At 38.7% G+C, this 22,537-nt stretch overlaps 1 protein-coding gene across 5 annotated transcripts in view; it reads left to right on the forward strand.

Moving 5' to 3' along the window:
• The window catches only part of SHOC2 (SHOC2, leucine rich repeat scaffold protein), a 60,031-nt gene extending 37,997 nt beyond the window's left edge, over nucleotides 1-22,034 (forward strand). For 4 of the 5 annotated variants that reach the window (XM_025151613.3, XM_015288653.4, XM_015288655.4 and 1 more), the window contains exons 4-9: nucleotides 8,212-8,342; nucleotides 11,450-11,638; nucleotides 13,023-13,145; nucleotides 15,243-15,380; nucleotides 15,880-15,997; nucleotides 17,360-21,902. In XM_025151613.3, the coding sequence (XP_025007381.2) occupies nucleotides 8,212-8,342; nucleotides 11,450-11,638; nucleotides 13,023-13,145; nucleotides 15,243-15,380; nucleotides 15,880-15,997; nucleotides 17,360-17,568 (908 nt within the window). In that variant the 3' untranslated portion in view covers nucleotides 17,569-21,902. Of the gene's footprint in view, nucleotides 1-8,211; nucleotides 8,343-11,449; nucleotides 11,639-13,022; nucleotides 13,146-15,242; nucleotides 15,381-15,879; nucleotides 15,998-17,359 lie in introns of all 5 variants that reach the window. The other variant, NM_001397283.1, reaches the window with a different exon arrangement.
• Nucleotides 22,035-22,537: the final 503 nt, after the last annotated feature.

Below are 22,537 nucleotides of genomic sequence, written 5' to 3' on the forward strand. Positions count from 1 at the left end.
TTCCTTCCCTACTGATGGAAGGAAAAAAAAAAAAAAGCACTCATACTTGCAGAATGCCTAAATTTACTGCTGTGCTTCTAATTAAGTTTTGGTTTTCCCACTGAAAGGTTTCTGAATGTGCCAATATTCTTATAATTTTTTGTTTTAAAGCTTGTTTTCTAATTCCCAGTTCTGTGGTGGAACGAGGCGGCGTTGGAAGGCAGGGATGTTGGAGGGTGACATGCAGGGGAGTGGCAGGGAAGGGATTATGCATCAGCAATGATTACAGAGGTAGCACAGCCAACATATCCACTCTGTAAAAATACAAAGTTCTTGTTTCAGCTCACACTTCAGAAGCACGCCTTCTTGCAGTAACAAATGTCAATTTCAGCTATTAGTTGTCAGGAAGTGACCTCATGTCTTGCTTTATAGATACTGGCTTAATACATTCATATCTGTATTTCTGTTGATTGAAAACTGTGAAGTACTTTATATATTAGGTCACTTCCTGCAAGAAAAATGAGCTTTGTGGAACAGCTTAGTACATTCCAAGAGTCTCAAGTCTAGAATCAAAATCGTAGTGGGATCCTAGCTTCTCAGTTGTGTTGTTGCAGATTGCTCTGTGTGTGGATTATGGTATGCTTGTGTTTTTGGTGTCTTATCTCTGTATGCTTACCTGGCACACTAATAAGAGGAAAAGTCCAAAAGATATATCGAAGGAGATAAATTATTGAAGTTAGTAATTGGACTTCTGAAAGAGAGGAAATTTTGGGTGGAGTAAAGTGTTTCTGTTAACTGCTCATTGGATCACCAGCTAGCTTAGAAAATGTGCTGCAAATTGCACGTTGAGTGCTCTCTCGTTTGAAGATTTCATTTTAGCACTCTTTATAAATGTGTTTGCAGTTTCTTATTTAAAAGCTCAGCAGTGCTCGTTTGAGAGGGAAGTTCAACAAAAACAGAACTTCGACTTTTAAAAAATCAGATTCTTCAACTATTTTGTAATTTTCCACTTCTGTGTGTTTACGTCTGCAGCTTGATTATAGTCAAATGTAGCATATTCATAGACATTTAAGGCAACAGATGTTTTAATAAGAAAAAGAATAGTCAGTTGTAAATGTTCCAAAATGATGCTTTAAAAGCACAAAAAATTCTGTCACTGGACACGCTTTCCAGTGTCTGCCATGGCACCGTTCCTAAAAGATGGTTAGGAAAATGAGAGGCACATTCAGAGCCTGCAATTCATGCCCTTCGCTTCAACTGAAGAGCTCAGAAACTGAAATCACAACTTGCATGAAAGCAAATGTTCTCTGGGGAATCTTTGCCGTTTGCACTGGTCGACATCGCACCACAAACTGTGCTGCTGGCTGCTTTAGCTTCATTTACCTTTCAGAGCACTGTTGCAGTTCTTTGCCACGCACTCGATAAAATGGGATCCCTTGTGAGCAGGGCTGGACATCAGCGACTCGCACAGCTTAGATCATAGAAATTGTTGCTGTGAGCTTACAGTCCCCACAAGTCCTCGTGAAGATTTTTCTGTAGAAAGTGGAACTACTTGTAAATGGGTTTTTAAGTATAACAGGCTTAGCAAAAGCTTCAGAGGTCTTACTCTGAAACTTCAGAAAAATATGCTGGTCTTAATGAAAACCCGATGGAGCCGCGTACAGACTCCAGCTTTGATGGCAGTGTTTGTGTTCTTAAAATGTAAGCATTGTTGACCTGGCGCTTTGGTCAGATGGGGTCTGAGCATTTGGTGCTCTGCAGGATCAAGGCCGTTTCCAGTCTCAGAATGAGAGGTCTGGTCAGATTTCACTCTTCTTGGGCTGTGCTGTTGATGAGGCATTTTTAATTGGATTCTGTTACTATTTGGCAATCACAGTAACCTTTTTATCCCTTCTTTACCTCCTTGAAAGCAATGCCTCCCACTCTTTTGTTCTAGTTTTTGAGTTGTTGTAGGTCTTTTTTGGATTTCATAGCGTTCTCATAAAGGGAATGGAGCTACTGGTTCCTGCTGGCTTCGCTTTTAGGTTTAGTCAATAGAAAGCAGTGAAACTGCTTAGAAAATCCTGGGTGGCACCGAGGTGGTAGGTGGGACATGACAGCTCACTGCGTCCTCTAAGGGCACAGCTGGAGTGTACAAGGCAGAGCTGGGAGTTGGCAGCCTCCAAACGTCATTGCTTGGGCATTAAGAGCAGACTGCCCTTAATGCGGCGCGCAGGTAACGCCTGGGCGTCAGTGTTTGCAGAGCTTGGGGTGGATGCCAAAGCTCAAAGGACAGCTTGACAATTTTGCAGAAGAAAACTGTATCAGTCGCTGCTAAATGCAGGCAGTCACTGAGCCACGTGCTGCTGAATCCTCCCAGGCTCCTGCAGCGCTGTCAGGAGGTGCTTTCCCTTTCCTCAACTGCTTCCATTGGCATTGGCTGTTGGGTGCTTCTGAGAGAGAAGCTATTTGTGATTTGAGTATAAGTTGTTCTTGGTGATTTACATTTTTCATGAAATTAGAGAGAAGTTACAGTTGAATTCATGCATACTCTTCTGTTAAAAAAAAAAAAAAACTTGCTTCTATTGGCTCATTAATTCTGAGATTATTGATTTGATCTATATTTAGGAAAATATTTCTTATATTGTATTTTAGTTGGGTGTATTTTCTGTTAGGACTAGGAGGGGACTGCTTATTTTAGTGAATGCATGTGCTATCACACAGCAGCAAGATGCAGGGATGGGTTATAACTGCAGCTCAGCATTTTCAGAGTGATTTGTGTACTGTAGGGAAAATAAAAGCCCATAATCCTATATGTAAGAAGCAGGCATGAGGGAATAGCGCTTCAAAGGAACGTATCAGAACGGAGACAAGCAGGTCTATTAGCTAAGTGCATTTTGAACACGTGCTAAGAAAGCTAAATTTTCAGAAACATGTCACTAACTTTGTGCTCTTCTGCCTTATACTGGTGCTGTGTGTGGTACATGTCAGTACTTCAGCCTTTGTCACTTGGTTTTTGCCAGCATCTTCACACAAGCAGTTTGCAGTGATTATGGTATTGAATTTGAATGATTTTGGTATTGAATTGTTTAAAAACACCTGGTGATGTGATCATGCTTTTGTCTTACTTTTGAAATAATGAGGAGACTTGCTTTTGGTTGATACTGTCAGATTGAAAGTAGACAGGAATCTTTTTGCTCTCTCCAAATGGCATTTAACTCGATAAGGATGGTAGAGATGCATTTTGAAGTGATGTTAGATAGTTTTTTAATAGGTGAATGTCTTTTTAGAGAATTTCTAGGCTTCCTCTAGATAGGATAATACTCTTTGGTTTGAGCAGAACAAGAAACAGTGAACCTCATGGACTTTGTAAGTCGGGAGCCTGAATCTGCCTCCTACACCGTCCTCATGCATCAGGAGGCATTGGTGGCCAGAAAGAAAAATAACAATACATTCAAATCATGTTGCTATTAAGCCAGTAAAATCCAGAGTCTGTAAGTCAAACTGTGTGTTGCTCAGTGGTCTTAAGCTCACCGTACCTTTGCATTTTGAAAAATATGACTACATTTCTTGCTTTGGCTTTGATAGTTGGTAGCAATGATTAGGAAGGATTCTCTTTTCTTCTATACTACTACTACCCTAATGTCCCCACCCCTTAAATCACCTTTGTTCCCCATCTGCAGTTTTCCTAAAGCATCAGTAATTATACAGAAGATATCTTAAACATGAGGAACGTTCTAACCCTGCAGGTTATAGAAAGGATTTGACCTTTCTTGGGTAAAGTGCGTTTACATCCATACAAATCTGTGGGCTTTGGTTCAGGGAGGAGTTGCCCACAGATCAGATGAGAACAACTATGGGATTTTGTTCTGCGTTCCTCTGTAGTGTGCTTATGAGCTCACATCCAGCTCACATCTCTCCTGACCAACTTCTTGCTGGAGCAGTGCTGGACATCGTGTGGAGTGGCCTTTGCTCGTGGAGCACAAGTGAAGATTGAAATGTTTTTATCTGAAGCCTTTCATTTTACTCTATAGCTATCAGGAGAAACGTTTTGCTTTCTGACAAGAGATTAGATTAAACATGTCAACAGCTCCTTTCCCCTGTGAAACTGTTCAACAGTTGTCATGGAGCATGGCTGACATCTGGAAAAACTAATACATAATAAGTGCAAAGTGTGATACAGGCATCTTCTAGCCTGCCTTGCGGCTATTTTAGGTTCCAAGCACTGCTGAAATATTTGAACACAGTGTTTAATCTCTGTCCACAGTTGGCCATCCCTACCTTGCCCAGTCCCTCCTGTGAAGTTTTCAGTTTTTATGGCCCTAGTTCCCACCTGCTTTGGGTTTTATAATAATTTTTAACATGCTCACCGAACCTCTTGTGGATTTGTCTTCTGTACTGTCATCGTAGTTATTTGATACAAAATTAATTCAGTGTGGTGTTTTAAGGTTAATCAACGACATCTGGTACCTTTTGTATGCAAGAGAATTAATCTTCCCGAGAAGAAAAGTTCCTCAGGGAATCAAGTGAACCGAGCTCTATGAAATGATAGATAGTAATAGAAAGTAAGCTCTTTATCAGGTGACTACCTGCTGTTTGCAGGGTTTAGTCAAATAAAAATCTAAAAGTATTTATCAGATCAGAAAAGTACTTAGTAATGCCATGTTTGTAGTATGTTCTTAGAAATATCTGTTCCAGGAAGAAGTGCTTGTATGCCTTTTATCATAATCTTAAGGGTTTTTGAGGTGCAAGCTCTTGTCAGTCCAATTTGTTAATGTCTGTTAATGTTACCTGCAAAATGTTTTTTTTTCTATTGAACAGATTTTGGATCTGGATCGTACACATGGATCTGTATGTTTGGGCAAAAGCAACCAGCAAGTTAGCTTGATGAGCTACATTGCATAAATCAGAGTAATGACTCCATCTTTTAGTAAAGATGCAGTAGAATTTTGTGCCAAGTAATGGCCCTTCATCTGAGGACAGGGGAGCTGAAGGATTATTTTCACTAAAGGAGGGAGAGGAAGAATGATGAATTTCAAAAACATGAGAGCATTTCACCTCCTTTGAAGGTGGTCGTAGGACTTTGGAATAGGAGTTTGGATTTCTTTATCTTATTTGATGCGTCAGAGCCCGTTTCTCTTGATTCTGAAACATTCAGAAGAGATGTGTTGCTCCTAATTAGAAAACTGCTTCAGGTGGTCTTTCTAAAAAGTGCGTTGATAAGCATGGTGTTCTGCTTCAATTTAGTCTTCTCTCCAATGAAATGACAGGGAATTCTGCACTTAGGTCATTCCAGAGCTGAGCACTGAGAGGCGAGAAGTTATGCTGGGTGATGCGAGGCCTGCTGCTGGATGTTGTGTGCCTTAATTGTGATCAAGTCCAACAGAACTGCTGCAGAGGTGGCGATGTGAAATGGGACTCCCAGGGGCAGCTGCTTATACTTGCTTATGCCTGGCTTGATTTTAGGGTTTAGTTAGTCTTTAGCATGATATTTTAGAAGTATCTTTTCATGGGGTGATTGAATTTACAAGTGCTTTTTTCTAAGTGGGTTTCCTAAGAAAACAAATTGGAAGAGTTTTTAGTTGCATTTTTTTTTTCTGCCAGTAGCTGAAAAAAATTGTGGTTATCAGACACTCCCATTTGTGAACACCTAGTTCTGCTTCTTCTGAGTCACCCTGCCTGCCACCTTGCTGCTGAAGAGCAACCACTGAGGTATGGTTTCAGCAACAGGAACACAACTGCAGAAGATCCTCATCATCTAACTGGCCAAACAGTCACCCTGCAGAATATGCAACCTGACTGCGTGTCAGTGGAGAGCTTAATGTGGCTCTGTATAAGACATCAGTAACCGAACTGAAGAAGGCAGAGGAGCCACGGGGGCAACGAAGTGATTGCAGGGCTGGCTGAGGGACGTGGCAGTGTTCTTCAGCAACTCTGGGGCCCCTTCTAGCAACAGTGCAATTTTGGGCAGCGCAAGTGAATGCCTGGAAATGAAAGGGTTGCTCACTGTGGTACGTTCCCAATGAGGAGTGAAGGGTCTGACTCTGTGATGGCTGCCTCATTGCATTTTTCTGAAATGCCACATTGCTGTAGGAACAGAGCAGAGCTGTAGCCATACAACCTGTGCTCGCAATCTGGAGTCGGCACAGCGACGTCGTATTGCTAAGCAACAGTTGGCAGCGTGCTGGCTGCTAGAGCCGTGCCCTGCTCGTACTCCTGGGGGGAGCCTGAGAAATCAATGCCAGAGCCTAGCTCAAGGTTTATGTGCTGAAAAAGAATAAATCATTATCTTATTTGTGTAAAGCTTGTCACTTGCTTAGTAAGTGAAGTGTTTGTTGGATGCTAAATCAGAGAAGTGTGGTCAGGGTATGCTCTGTTCATCCCTAGATCAGTGAATCCTCACACTCTCCATTCCTTACAATAGAACGTGCATCTCTCGAAGTGAGGATAGGTTCCTATGCAAACAGACTGTACTGAATATGGCATAAAATATCCTACTTTACATACAAGTACGCGTATCGATATTGGTGAATTATAGGATCAAAACAGCTCCTAATTACTCTTGTACGTATATGTACTCCAGGATTTAACATCAGAAGATGAATATTTGTGTACTGGAGAGCAATATTGCTATCCTTGGATTTTAAATGCCTTTTTTGACGAAGGGAATACTTTGCTGTTTCTGCAAAAGCAAATTACGTACTTGCTTGGAAAGAAAGCACTTAAAAATCAAAAGCCCAGTGGGGGATAGAACTGGGTAAGCAGCTCCTGTGGTACCTGTTTCAGTTTTAGTTTCATTATTGACAGTACCAAGTGAAATTTGTTGCTAAGCTTGTTAGGTTGCTATCAGGTATGTACTGAAAACTTCTCTTCTCTCTTGATTTGTAAGATCTGGAGGTGTTCTTGGTTTGGGTTTTTTTTTTTTTTTTAACATGGAAGGCTTTTTTGGTGTTTTTTTCCTTTTCACTGTTCTCGTGAATCTCCATTTTAGTAGCTATGAAACCATCAAACGTTCCCAAAGTTCAGTTCTTATTAGGTATGCTCCCAGTCTAGCTACTCAGTGATGCAGGGTTATTTTTACAGTATATTTTGACCAGTCCAGAGAAGTTCAGGAAAGATATTTTGTCAGTTCCTTTGCTGAGTTTCTTCCCTTGTCTTGTGGACCTCATTGTATCATTTGCATTACTTTTCATTCTCTATTTCCTGTATTGTTAGTTTAACATGTTGCTTCCAAGTTTCATACACTACGTTTGTTTCTTCCTTTGCCGTGTTCCAATAACCTCTGTAGAAGTATGTATGCATAGAAGTTAATATATCCTGCAGTTAATGCATAACTACTTAGACTATATGTATAAATCTCCCTTCATATTTTTACAAAAAATATTTCTGATTATTCTTGCTGCTGTTAAATCTTCTATTTCTTTCCTAATATTATCTTCCTGGTACTTCAATACGTGGAAGAAGTACATTGTCCCGTGAGTGGCTGTAAAAATATAAAACAGGGAATGTTCTGCAAGGACTGATGATGTGGATTTGTTTAGAACCTTCTGCTACTCAAATGGGCACTTGTGCACAAATGCTTTCTAAATATATGACTGAGCCAGAAAACTTTGCATTGTTCTTCATACTATGTACTGGTTGACATTTCAGTGAAATTCAATACCTTCTTACCTGCAGGAGAGTACCAAATGCTCCAGTACTAGAAACATTGAAGACATCCTTAAGTTGCAAGCTTCTTTAAATTTTTTTTTTTTAAACTCACATTCATGTCAACTGAAACTGTTGGCCTGGCAATATTCAAAAATATATCTGAAAAATGTCCTATGGTCCAGATTTTCAAGGACATCCTCCAGGCTTTTCCTTAAGTGTGATTTGAAAAACTTGGAAGAATTTTTTTTTTCTCTCTCTCTTTAAAGACTGTTGCTTCTGGAGGATGGTAATGATATTTTGGGTTATCTGGAAAATCTTGAGAGAGAATACTTCTTGAAGATGATGTAGACATTCCTTCCTCACCAGATCATGTACAAGTTAAGAATACGTGGTACGAGCAGTGTACTTCTACTGCATAGTTGATTTTAGCATTGGAGAGCACTGTAAACTATGAGCATCCTGTTTGGGAATGATAGCCCCATTTCACCCTTTGAAAAGCTTTGAAGTGTAGAATGTGAGACAACAGAAGAATCAGAAATCAAACCTTGTTCTGTTCCTTGGTGTTAATATAATGACGTATTAATCACTGCTTTCTCCCTGTAGGAAATCTATCCAGTTTAAGTCGTCTTGGCCTGAGGTACAATAGGCTGTCAGCAATTCCGAAGTCTTTAGCAAAATGCAGTGAACTTGATGAACTGAACCTGGAGAACAACAATATTTCTACTTTACCAGAGGTGAGAGATGGAGTGGATTTGGGAGAGAATGTGTTGAAAGGGGTCTCTGTTTTTAGAGGCATTGGTACCTATAAAATAATTTCATCTTGCCTTGCAATTCTGAGAAATACAATTTGTTTTAATCAGAGAATCATAGAATGGCCTGGGTTGAAAAGGACCACAGTGATCATCTAGTTTTAACCCCCCTGCCGTGGGCAGGGTTGCCAGCCACTAACCTGGCCTTGAATGCCTCCAGGGATGGGGCATCCACAAACTCCTTGGGCAACCTGTTCCAGTGCTTCACTACCCTCTGTGTGGAAAAACTTCCTCCTTAACCTACAAGTGTAACATGAAAAATAACAATTCTGTACATGTTAGATATATCTAACTTGTGTGGAAGAACGTATGTTATACAGCTTCTGTCAGAAGTGGGAGTAGCATGTGTGATTGTATTTGCTGTCCTGAGTCTCTTCAAGAAACCTTAAATAAGGAGCCCAGCTTCCCATCATTCTAGCTGGATACAAGGTGTTTCATGGAGGTGGGGAGGACGTCGAAGTAGGGAAAAAATAAAAGGGATATCTCTATCAGCATCTTGTTAAGGCAAGAATGACCTTTGAAAGAGTGGTAAAGCCTGCTACTTTGCCTTAGCATTCTCATTTTAACCTAGTAAAAGAGTATGCTGTTGACATGCTTCTGGCATCATCCAGCAACTCATTGATGCTCGTTTCATCAGTTATGAAAAATAAAAAGTTGTACAGTTTTTCAGCTTGCAGTGACTCTGCAAGGATCTCAGGAGAAAGGAGAAGAGAATCAGTTTTTGGGCTTTTCTTTTCATGGTTGCTGCCCTTGATTGTTTTACCTGTTCTCTTGCTTTAGTGCATGAGCAAAGAAAAAAGACCGTAGATTTAGAAGTTGTGGAGCCACATTTTCTGTCTGTTCAAGCAACACATTTACTCTGAGGTGGAGGGTGCATCTTTGTTCCTCTTTATTCCTCAGGAATTCCCTGAAACACACCCCTGAGAAGCAGAGAATTTAATAAGTGTTTGGATAAAACTGTCATTTAAGAAAATGCAAATGAGTGAGTGCCACCAGGCTGCTTTTAATATGAGAGCTAAGCTAGCCCATCCCACCCATACGTACTATAAAAGCAACTACAGTGTAATCACAGAAAGATAATGTGGGAGTGACTACTTGCTTTAAAATGTGTTCAATCCTAATACAAAACTCTTAGAGACTATGCTGCCTTCTTCATGTATTTGCCAACAATATGTTAACGTTTAAGCTGCTAACTTGCAGAAGTGTATAATGCATACTGTAATCTGTTTAAAATAAAACATTCCTTGCTATAGTATAAAGAACTGCATTTGTAAAAGAAATTTGGAATTTCCAAACATAACTGAGGTTGCTGACACAATGCCCAATAAATATTTTATCTTAAAAGGATGGACTGGGAGAAGGCAGCACTGCCACAGATTTCATAGACATAAGAGCATTGTCTTTTTGCACTGCCAAAGCTCTCTTACTTTCCTTCAAATGTGGTTAATTACTCTAGGCTCTTAGAGTGTATTAGCTAACATATTTCTAATATTTTTTGCATGGATGCAGGCTTTAAAAAGTGGCTTCTGGAAATGCCAAGATCCATCTGAAGCCATTAAATGTTTTTGTGACAGAGCTCAGGGACTGCTTAATCCTAGGACAAAGAATATCAGTTAATTAAAGAAAGTACAGCTAGAAGGAGTATTTCCTAATCAAAGATTATGCTAGTTAATGATTAGATTTTAATGACTAATACTGATTTAACAATCCTTTATTTTCTCTTAGGGGGAGAATTGCTTCATTGACACTTACTGAGATGCCCCCAGGATTATATTTCAGTGCTAAAATGTTTTAGCCGTGACATGTAGAAAATTCCTATTAAATCTCATTTTACTTACAGTAATATTAATAAACGTAGAACAGAGAAATTACTCAACCTTCCCTGGTCACAGCAACAAAACCATATTCTTAAAGTTCTTACCGTGCACGTAGAGCAGTTCAGAAATACTGATATTGGAAATAGGGTTGGAATCATTACCTTGTTACCGCTCTCTCCTGATTGCAGATGTTGCATTATTTATGGTATGTAATGCCACGCATAAATCTCCAATTTCTGTAATACTTAAGCAAATGGAGCTGAATTCAAATTGGCATAGTAATAAGCCAAGGTGACACTTCAGCAGTAATTTAGCTCTCATTATTCATCCCTATGGTTCCAGCAACGTGCTTGGCACGTATCTAACATAAACTCTGTGATCCTTGCTGCTGAAATTTCAGAGTCTACTTAGATTATGAAGAGGGCACAGTGAGCCTGTGGATTCAGTGGGCAACCATTGCTATCCAGTTGGGCTCCAGGCTTTTACTTTTTCATTTTTGCAGACAAGACAGGTGGAGTAATAACTAGTTAGGGATATTTTGGAAACAGGAAAGAAAAAAGAAAAGGGGGGGGGGGATTTCCAAAAGCTTCCGCATTCTTCTCTAGACTGTCCAGTTATCTGGAACCATTGTAGCCTAAAAGGAAACCTCTACCAGATGCATTCGCAGTTTGGGTTGTTATTAAATTACAGAGATTGGAATCTGAAGTATCAAATACACCTTTGAGAAGTGGTGTTTGATGGATTTGGTGGTTCTTTGGGCCTCGCTGTCATTTGTGAGCAGACGTAAAGGTTAAGGGAAGCACAGCTGGGCAGCGTGGGCTGTGGTCTTTCAGAGCCTGGACATGAGGATGGGCACGCTGCTGCCTGCCTGCCACCCCGTCTGCTTCAGAGTTGCCCAAGAGGTAGCAATGTGTTATTAAAAAATTCCATTTGGAGGAGAAGAAAGTTACAAAACCTCCTGAGCTTTCAGGTGTGCTATGTTTGCTTTTTTATATCTGGCAGTATATAAGCAGAACTGGGGAAACAAGGTGAAGGCTGACAACTGCAAGCGGAGATTGCTGCTCTTGGAAGTTTTATCAGATTTAACAGTGGTTTGAGTGTTGCAATGCTCATTTAGACTTGGGGGACAACATTTCTAATTAGACCCATGAGGAAAAAGAGATGTATTCAAATAAATCTGTCCTAAGTTCCTGGGTGGTTTTCTTCTCTCTGCAGGGTCTTTTATCCAGCCTTGTCAAGCTGACTAGTTTAACGCTGGCCAGGAACTGCTTCCAGTCCTATCCTGTGGGTGGCCCGTCCCAGTTCTCCACAATCTACTCTCTCAACATGGAGCACAACCGCATCAATAAAATCCCCTTTGGAATTTTCTCTAGAGCTAAAGTATTAAGTAAGCTGAACATGAAGGTGAGGCACAGAAACATGCTACTGTTCGTAAAATCAATGAGGAGCACTGTTTCCTATTCCATGAATTCTGGCAGGCATAATGATTTAAGAAACGAATTTATCATGATCGAGTAGACACTGCTGCCCTTAGATATAGAGGCAGTTCTGGATTAGTTTAAAAAATGTACTGTCACACTGTTATTGATCTGCCTTCATTTTTGTTGCTTACGCAGTTGTCGTGTTTGCAGGAATGCGAACAGCAACAAAGTGGGCTGCAGAGTTCTCTAATGCTCAAATAGAGCATGAGCATGCAGAGTAACACATTTCTTTCCTCCTCTCTGCACTATTGCAGTTTAGGCTAAAAACAAAATTATGTAAAATATCTTTGGAATATTTTATTTCAAAGTCTGAGTTTGGAGGATTTTGGCAGTGGCTGTAGAGCACATACAAAAGAGGACCTTTATGTGTGTGCTACGTACACACAGAGTGATGAGAACCTGGGAAAAGAGGTGACATCTTTCAATGAATGGGCTTAAGTTTTTAAAAGAAGTTATTAAAAGAAGTGTGTTTGAGCAGTAGTGCTCAGCAGCTATTTTTTAAATATTTTTTGGCATATGTGGATTCTCAATTTGCCTTATTACCGTTTTTTTTATCGTTTAGCCATCTGTAATTTCACATTTACCAGGACTTTGTATGACATACATACAGATATATTACTTCATAGTGTCTGATCTAGATCAAATATAGCAGCATTTTGAGCACAAGGATGTTTAGTTTAAGATGCTTTTATTCTGAGCCATTGAGGTATATTTCCCTTGTGCTTTTTTGTCTCTCTTTACTCCCCGAAGCCCCATGTGTCTATTGTTTTCAGACTGAGCTATGAAGCATTACTGACTGTTCCTTGTGCCCCAGCTCAGCCGAGTCAGAGCCTCGAGTAATGTCTTTGCTTATGTTGTTTATCTAGTTTTTATTTTTTAAACAGATTGGAAGAGGAGGATTTTTTTGTGTATATATGTGTATTTTTTTCCTAGCAAGCTCTGTGTATTCTTAATATTTCAGCACTGCTGATAGGATAAAGGATTCACATTATGGTGAATTTGCTGTTCTTTTTTCTCTCCATTGTATTCTGCAGCGAAATGAAAAATGTTTTAACTACTGGAACATTAAATGTTTTGAATTATGTACTTCTAAGTTTTCCATTTCAGTTCTTGTTGGTAACACAAAATAAATTCTGCAGCTCTAAATAAGCATTCCCAATTCTGAGGAATTAAAAGATATTTGACCAATTGTCACCATTTTATTCTAATGTAATTAGCTGCTATTTTGTTTTGTAGTTCAATCACTTGAATGCCTTGTTGGTCTCTTGTAAATGCCAACCCTAATTGTTTGCTATGTTAAATCTCAGGACAATCAGCTGACCTCTCTCCCCTTGGACTTTGGCACTTGGACTAGTATGGTAGAACTGAATTTAGCGACTAACCAACTCACAAAGATCCCCGAGGATGTGTCTGGGCTTGTTTCTCTTGAGGTGAGAAGAATATGATCAAACAACTACTTGAATCTCTACCAATAGACATTTTCTACTCTAGGTTTAAATTAATGGGGTTTTTTTTGGTCAAATAAGGCCAAATAAATATGTACAGGTATGCTATTTGAATAGATGTCTTTTATCTGTCTGTGGTTGTTGTGAATGGCTTTTTGAACGTTCTTCTTCGGGCTCTAGATGGATGTCTGTGCACAGAGGGTTAAGTGCAGACATATTTTCAACTGTGTAGAAAGAAAAATATTTTCAACAGAAAGTTCTGGAAATGAAATGGCACTGAGGCACTGAGCTGAGTTTGATTCCTGGGGACGCCAGCATGGAAACAAAGGGGATCAGAAAAATGTAATGAAATGGTCCTCAGTCAGAGATGGCTGCACTGTGAGCCCTGTAAGCGGCCGGGTGGGAAATCTCAACCCTGAAGGAAGAAGAGCTCTATAGGTGGGAATCATGAAGTAGACCTGTCTTGTCTCTTAGTCCTGTTTCCCAAGGTAACACCAGCAGAGACAATCAAACATAATTACCTTGGAGGGACGTAAGGACAGAGGTCCTTGTTCGGGTAGCTCTGACATGTCATTAGAGGACTTCACAGCCTCTGTGAGTCACTGGAAAAAGTCTGTTAAAGGACAGTAGCAAATACCATGTTTGAAATCGCAGGTTTCCAGTGCGATGGCTGCTCTGAGTGATTAATAATTCCTAGAGTTGTGGCAAAAGGATATGACAGAGCAGTAGCTATTAAGCAGTTCAGCTTTCTTTAAGTTAAGGCTCTGGCTGATTTTATGGGGAAGGTGTTAACCCCTGACAGCTGGATTTGCAAGTGCTCTCCTGGCTGCTGAAGCTGGAGAGCTGTGCTGTCCACAAAGCCATTAGTGCTAACTTTCTCTGTAATTAAGGAATCAAATACAAAAAGCAATTTGGGCAATGTTTACTTTAAAGTGAAGGTTCCCACAGCAGTGCTAAGTTAGCTGTGCTGCATGAAAGTAATATTTTTTTGTTCCTGCCTTTGTTTCTTGATTTGAGATTATAGCATTATTATTGTAACCGTTATGTATCTTAGCACATAAAGGAAAGCCACCATAATACTGCTTGTGCTAATGCGAAATTTTTAATTTTTATTCACTTTGATTTTCACTTTCATTGCAGCTTTGTTTTCTATTCTTTCCCGCCCTCAGTGTTTCCAGTCTCCATGAAGCTAGTGAGAACTGGGGTAGTTAGATCCTCAGCATCTGTAACCTTGGCTGGCTTAGCCAGGATGAGTGTCTGCACTGGTGCTCTTTCACACACTAGTGTCATGCTGTGCCTTGTTAAATCACTAGATAACACTATTGTTTACACAGTGACTGATTACATTTCTGCTTGCTGTGTTGTTATGAAGCTTGATTTTTTTTTTTTTTTTTCTGAGGACTACTGGACTTCTTTGGTGAAAAACCGTGTACTAGTATGACTTGTGGCTTAATGAGTAACTGCTAATTGACATTGCAAATAAGAATACATTTCCCGACCACAGGATCTCCAATTTAGAAAGGAGAAACAAAAGAAGATAGTACTCTAGGAAAAGTGAGTGTGTAGTAGGAGACTGTTTTAGAAAGTCAGTGAATATCTTTGCAATGTACTGCTCAGGTGCTCTGATCCATGCATGTACTTGCTGCTATTCCAACACAGGGAAAAACGGAAGCACGGTGCTTTTCAAGGAGGACCTGGCAATCACAACAAACAGTGTAAAACATGGCTTTGAAATAGCTGTGAGAAAGGGTAACAAGATAATAGGGACATACAGGCAAAAATAGTTTTACTTTCCTTGAACAAATAAGGTGTACTTTGTGTTTGGCTTACATTTATTATTATTATGTAAAATAATCGTAATAATTATGTCATAGAATTATGTATTTGTATCAGTAAAGAATAAAAAAGTGTGTGTGTGTGTATATATATAGATAGATAGATAGATTTACATCTTTTCCATAATTTGAATGTAGGCTAGTCTTGGACTTCACCACTTGATAATTTAAAACGCTCCTGTCTTGTTACACATCCTGACTTCTTATTTACTTACTGCATTGCTGAAATTCTGTCTCTTTTTTTAAGGTTCTTATATTGTCAAATAATCTCCTAAAAAAACTTCCCCATGGAATTGGAAATCTCCGGAAACTCCGAGAGCTAGATCTAGAGGAAAACAAACTGGAATCCTTGCCAAATGAAATAGCTTACCTCAAGGATCTGCAGGTGAAACAATAATTGGCAGAGATAAACATCTTGTGTCCTTTATTTACACTGTACTAACTAAATTACAGCTAGTTTGATGAGGGAAACTATTTGGGACTGGATATAGAACCAAGAGTTAAGAATCTTACAGGACTTCCTCTACAGTCTGTCCCCACTAATTCTTTCCGCAGATTAATCTGTTAATTTTGAACAAACAAATTTTCAAGAGTTTAACCATGTTATACTATGAGTGCACTTCTGCCACAGGAATAGCTTCTGTGGTTTCGGTCATGTTCATGAAACTTTCATATTTAAGATAGAAGGCGTATGTTTTACTGTGCACTATTTTATTTTTGTGTTTAGTAAAGGTTTGAAATGGTGCAGAGCAGAAGTTTTTTTTTTTGTTCAGATGCAGAATGGTAGAGCTCATCACTTTATAAGCTATATATCTTATTATTTGCTGTTACTTGAAGACATGAGTTAAGTTAATTTTTAAAAATGTGGGTTTTTTTTCCCTTAGAAATTGGTTCTGACTAATAATCAGTTGACCACCCTTCCCAGAGGTATCGGTCACCTTACCAATCTGACTCACCTTGGGCTTGGAGAGAATCTTCTCACACACCTTCCTGAGGAAATTGGTAAGATTCTTTTCTTTTTCTTTTTTAATGTTTCTTTTCTTTTTGTGTAGTGTGGCTGAACCAAAGCAGTTACTGGCACAGAAGATAAACATCTATTGTACTCACAAGTAGAGACCACAAAATTCATGTGAAGCTTCCAGATATACACAACCCTACATGAAATATGCGCCACTGAAACAGCACTATAAGTGTGTGATCTTTATCTCTTTGAACTGTACTGAAATGAATGGTCTAGTTTTTTTTTTCAGCTGCTCTGCAAAGAGCTGCCAAACACACACCTAACTTGGAATGGTGAGATGCCATTTTCTACATAGTACTGATCATGTCATAAGCCTATTCTTATTCTTGGAAAGAGGTCAGCGTTAGAAAGAAAATGTACAAGTTCCATTGTAAATCCATGGTGTAGACAAAAATCTTGTGCAAATTGTAGACTGAAGCAAACATTTCTGCTGATAGTCCCTCTGCACACAATTCTGTTTGTAAAGCATGGTACTGCTTTTTTTTTGTCTTGAGGAGATAAGAGTAGGAATGGAAGAGATCTAAGGATAGAAGGGGAGGAATGGGATTGTTTTATTCAGTCAGACATCAAGCCCTGGCTTCTGCTCTTTCTCTTGTGGGAGAGGACTATCAGGGCATAGAAGACATTTATAGTGCAATAAATGGGAAGATGGGAGAGGGTTGTGAGGAGCACTTGTATGTTTGCAGTGTATTTCAGTGTTGCATTCTTATTTTTATGATTGATTGCTGTGGAGGTAATGAAATCTTTAGAAACTTTATGTTCAAACATCAGGTTAGTCTGTATTCCAGTATCTGTAGTAGAGACATTGTAAAATTTGAATTCGGAAGGAATTTCTCACATGGGTTTGTTGGAGTTACTAAATGCACTGCTGTGTTCTCTCCTCCTTTCTTCCTGTGGTGCATCACAGTTATATCTTCAGCTTCTAATAAATGTGAAAGCTATGATATAGATATTTTATTAGAGATAATAGGTACCATGTAGTATGAGTGTTTTCTAGACCCTTCTAATTTGGCAGCTCTTCACCGTTGCCTGCATTTGCAGTGTGCTGGGCTGAACAGTTAAGGTAAAATCCCTATCTGCTCTCTTACTCTGCATATTTTCAATTGCTATCTACAGGAGATGTTTTAATGGCCCTTTTCACAGGAGAACTAAAGCAGATGTGGCTCTCGTTCGAATGCTTGCAAACAGAAAACTTACTGGGCTTGAAAACAGGAGTTTAGATGAGTAACAGACTCTAGATTTTATATTGCGAGGAGTCTCCAAGTGGACTTAAAGCTTCTGTCTAATAGTTAAAAACTGCGTGAACCAAAACATACTTCTCTGTATTGTTTTATTTTAACCAGGTACACTGGAGAATCTGGAAGAACTGTATTTGAATGACAACCCCAATCTGCACAGCCTTCCCTTTGAGCTGGCTCTTTGCAGCAAACTGTCAATAATGAGTATTGAGAACTGCCCGCTCAGCCACCTTCCGCCTCAGATTGTTGCAGGAGGACCCTCCTTCATCATTCAGTTCCTAAAGATGCAGGGACCATACCGTGCCATGGTCTGATGCTAATCGGATTGTCCAATACACTGTACAAAATACAAACTGCATTAATGTTTTAATTGTCTGCATATGTATATATAATATAATATATGTGGTTTATATTATATTATATATATATAAATATATAAATAATATAAAACGGCAAATTTAAGACTGCATTATGTGTTTCTGCTAATAGAGGAATCATAGCCATTTAGATTTTTTTTTTATCTGTAAAAATGCTTGTCTAAGTTTTCTTTGCTGAATTTGATGGAAGTTGAGTAATCTGGACATGCCAGTTCATTTAAAGCAATTGCCAATGAACTCAAAGTTAAATTTAAGGGACAAAGATAGTTTTGCTTAGATTTACTTTCAGTTAAGAGAAACGTATAACCTTTATATAATGAACTTTTCTGTTTTAATCCCTCTTTTTTTATGTCAAAACCTGAAAGGGTCACGTGTCCTGAGGTTGGGATTTTCTTTTAACTTATTTTGAGATTTGAAGCAAATGGTGTTTTTATATTGTTTACAGTCAGAGTAAATCACTGGATTTTGTTTTATTTTGATTTGCTCTGTTTTAATCAATCATATCTAGAATTTATATGCCTCTGCTGATGAATTTTTATCAACCGGTTTGTATACTAAAGACATATACTCATCAGAACCAACTGGCAGGTGGAAAGGATGCAGTCAAAACGAAAGAAAAGGAAAAAAAAAAAGCTTGAATTCTTTTAAGTCTTGCTTCCCTGAATTATCAGTTGCAGGCATAACATATCTGAACTGAGCCTTTTGCGATTGGTCTTTTCTAGCACAAGTAAACCTTTTCAGATTGGTAAAAACACGGAGTGTACTCAGAAGTGGTTTTCATTTTGTGAAGTAACGATTCCACGAGGTCTAACAGTACAGTTAAGTGGCAAGGAAATAATATATATGTACATTTTTATTACTTTGTTGAGTCATAAACTACAACAGGCAATTTTAAGGATTCCTTATAGTCCTTGTACAATAAATGAATGTGTCTTACTTTTGAACACTGCAATGTATGTAAGTTTTAAAGTTGGTAACAATGTACTATGGTTTTATATCTTGACTTGCCTTGTACCTCCTTCCATTATGGAACTTCTGTGTCCAAGCACAATATCTTCACACTGTGCTGTTTTGCTGCTGAACTAAATGCACTTTTCCCCACAGCTGGGGCACTTGCTTCAAAATATTCAGTTCAGTATCTTGATTATTCTTTTTTTTTTTTTTTAACTTCATCCTATCTGTTTCAGTATTAAACCGATCTATTCAAAAAGGGGCACCTTTTTCATTTGTGCATCGCTGTCGATAGCTCGAGAGAAAACACTGTAAGTAGTGGACGTTCAGTTTTACTGCAACATCCTTGGTTGCTCGAAAGGCAGAAGATGCTTCAGGGAAATGTATGCTGTTGCTGCACTTGCAGGGCCAGTTGCCCTTTTCCAGGAGGGCAGGAGCTCGAGGCGGTTGCATTCCACGTTTACTAAAGAGCTGTCCAGTTCATACTCGCTGGAGTTGCTGCTGGGGTAGTGTGGTTTAGAGGACTTTATCTTCTGAAAACAAAATCAAATCAGCTGATGCTATGAGAAATTTATTTCACGTGCAGAAGCTTGGGGAATGTTATTTCTGGCTTTCAGGCATGCTTACTTACGTGTATTGCCTTGATCTATTTTTTTTTTTTTTCCAGCATTGCATTCTGTTTTGTCTTATGTCTTTTTCATTAACAAGGAGTAAGTTTTAAATGGAAGGCAGGTGGAGATATAAAACCTTAGAGGGCTTAAACGTGCTGTAAAACTATTGTAGATGTCACTGGATTTTACTAAGTAATATTCTTTTCTTTCTCACACAATCATTCTCTGCCCCCACCTCCCTCTCCCCACCCCTCCTTTTTTCTTTTTTACATCTACTGTAGCTTTTCAGTTTAGAATTTAGTTTATAAAAGGCTATTTTCTTACAGTTCTGCCTGAAGTTAATCTTTCTCAGCATTAAGGTGTTAGAATATGAAGATGCTGTGATGCATAATTTCAAGACTGTAATCTAACCAGAATATACTGCTAAACCCACATCTGTGCCCTCAGGTCACTGGGGGAAACTGGTTTGTTTAATACGGTTCTTTGAAACAGAAGTGGCAACCCCTTGTGTTTTCAGGCATCTTGGTCTCGTTCCATGTCTGCTCCTCAATCTCTTTTTTATAAGAGCTGACAGGATTAAATTTGCTTAGCTTGTAAATACGTCGGTTATTCACCTTGTTGAGGTACATGGCTCATGACTGTATGATTGCAGCTCACCCCCTCTCACAGAAATTCTTGTGGATGGGTTGGCTACCGAAATAGTGCTCGTTACACTCGCTTAAAAACAAAGTATTCTTTTCATTACACTTATAGGGATAAATAAAGCTGTGTTTTAATTCATTACTCTATTAAAAACAGGATATTTTTTCAAACTCTCTTTGTTTTAGTATGGTTGTTGCAATGCCAGATAATCCCAAGCCCTCTTCTAGAAGTTTAATGTTACACATTCTGAAGGGAAAATTTGAAAGGTTCTTTAAAATTATCCCAAAGTTTAGGTGTGAACCATGTGGAATGGACTGGGAGTAGGTACATATAAATCTGTGTGCACACGTGGATTTATATCCAGATCTATTCATAGAGCCATACAAATCCAGCTGTTTTGATCGTAACAGACTTCTACATTTGCCAGGATGCTGGGTTGTTAACTGGTGTGGTTTCCAAATGGCATTTAATGCCTGATGGCATTGGGCACGTGCTGGTTTATTTCTGTGCGTTTAAATACTTTGCTGGGCCTAATCAATTAAAATATGAATGGAAATAACTTCATCCTGACAAGTGTATGTATGCATACATACATGTATATGTGTATCTGTGTTTGTGTGAAAGCATTGACAGAATGGTGAGATGAACTCTTTAGGGCTTCTTGCAAAACAGAATGCAGTATTTGGGTCATTCCCAAATACTCATATGAAATATTTTGTCTCCCTTGTCCTACTGTTATCTCCCAAATAATTTACAGGGGTAAAACGTGACAATCTTTACTTTGGGTGAAAATAATGACCTTTATATCTATTTTGAATGTGTCTCCACCAGTGTACATAAAAATATGTGCATATACATATGCTCCATAAAATCACTGTCCTGAATCATGCCTTGACGTAGCAGAAGCTGAATTACTGTACTATAGACTACATAGTGTTGCGGAAATTTGGTAAGGCATCAAACAGATTAGGGATTTGCTAAATAACAAAAAGAAGGTTTTATTGCCATTATGACTCATTTTGGTCGTGCTGCATTTAAATTTGCTAAATAGAAGGCTGTTATTCCCTGCAAAAATGTTTTCTTTACGTTTAGATAGTATAAAGCCATTAAAGTTCTGTCTCTTCTTGTCCTGTATTTAACTTCCTAAACAAATTTTCTAGTCTAAACACAGCAGAAGGGCTGCGTTTAAAGCTGGGCCACAGAGCTGTACGATTGGCACTTTGTAGTTTGTCAGCTGCTATTGGAGACTTCTAAATTCATACCCCCCTTTCTGGAAAGAGATTTATGCTGTAAAATATTTGCTTCAGTGCCTCTTTTGGGTTTAGGTTTTCCCTGCAGTTTGTCCATCTTTTGCTAATGTTGTGTGAGAAAGTGCATGTTCAGACTTCTTGAAGGTCGTGTTTGTACATGATTTAGTAAAGTAGTATTCCAACTGTCTGGCTGGTTAGCACTAACACCCACTGTGTCACATGAAATTCAGTTATCATCTCTGATCCTGGGAGTTGGGAAAAATAGCTTTTATTTAAAAATCACAGAGCTTTATCAGAGTGTTTTTTGTTTGTTTTGCTTTGAATTTAAGTTTCTGAATCAGTACAGACTTAGCTGGAGAGTCTTCATATCTGGATTCAACTAAGAACTTCGGTATGGTCAAATCACACCTCAGTTGTATCCAATCGGCATGCTGAGAATAGCTTCTAATTACATGTGCAGTTGGCAGTAATTTGCACAACACAAACTTCAAGGCATGGTGAGGACAATTACAGACAACCAATAGTATCTACAAGTGGTTTTTGTTTTTATGTCGGCGAAGGTCAGAAAACGTTGTTTAATATTCTGATGTTTAGGTCTTAACCAGGACTGCACAGGACTTTTACTGTGGAAAAATACCAGACCACGCTAATTTTGTGGTTAAAAGCTAAACAAGAGTGTAAACAGTCTACAAAAATGTACTTTTAATCTGAATTATTGTAATGTTGATTGTTATGTCTATATAAAAGATTGCCTTGCTTTTTTATAAGAGTCATTCTGTATCAATGCATTCATTATAAATAGTATATTTGTAAATGAGCTGCCACTGAGTCTTTTGGAAGTTTTCTAGTATTTCTAGTCCAACATGAGCTGGCTGTATGTTGTCTTTTTGCAGTGCCCCAAGTGATCAAGAAATGCTTCCTCATTAAATACTTGTAACTCTTCACAAGATGGTTTTTTAAATATAATAGAGGGTTTTTTTTTTTCATGCATAGCAATTAGAGGAAACAGTAACGACTTTATTCATAGGAGATATAAATTACACACCTTTATAAAGCAGATGTTGGTAAAATCTTTTACTCTCCTTTTCTACAGTACAGGAAGGCATAAAGCAGAATAGCTACAGAACTTTCTCTCTGAAAAGGGAAATAAATCTTGGGCTTTAGTGCAAAATGCACTTGAGCCATGACAAAATTGAAGTAAGTATAAAATACCTGCCTACAAGGCAGCCTCCTGCATTTAAACTTCTGGCTTAATAAAAGGTGGTATGTCAGAGCTGATGTGACGGAGCTCTGAAATGCACTGTTTTGGTCTGTACAGCTCACTAAGATGGGTGCTGTGTGAAGAAGGCCATGCTTATGTCACGTCCTGAGAACAAAAGAAATAGGCTGATATCCTTTGAAATCAGAATACAAAGGCTTCAGCTTTTTAGATGTGGAGATGATGAGGATGGC

Source organism: Gallus gallus, chromosome 6 (genome assembly GCF_016699485.2).
Source record: "Gallus gallus isolate bGalGal1 chromosome 6, bGalGal1.mat.broiler.GRCg7b, whole genome shotgun sequence".
Lineage (NCBI taxonomy): Eukaryota > Metazoa > Chordata > Aves > Galliformes > Phasianidae > Gallus > Gallus gallus.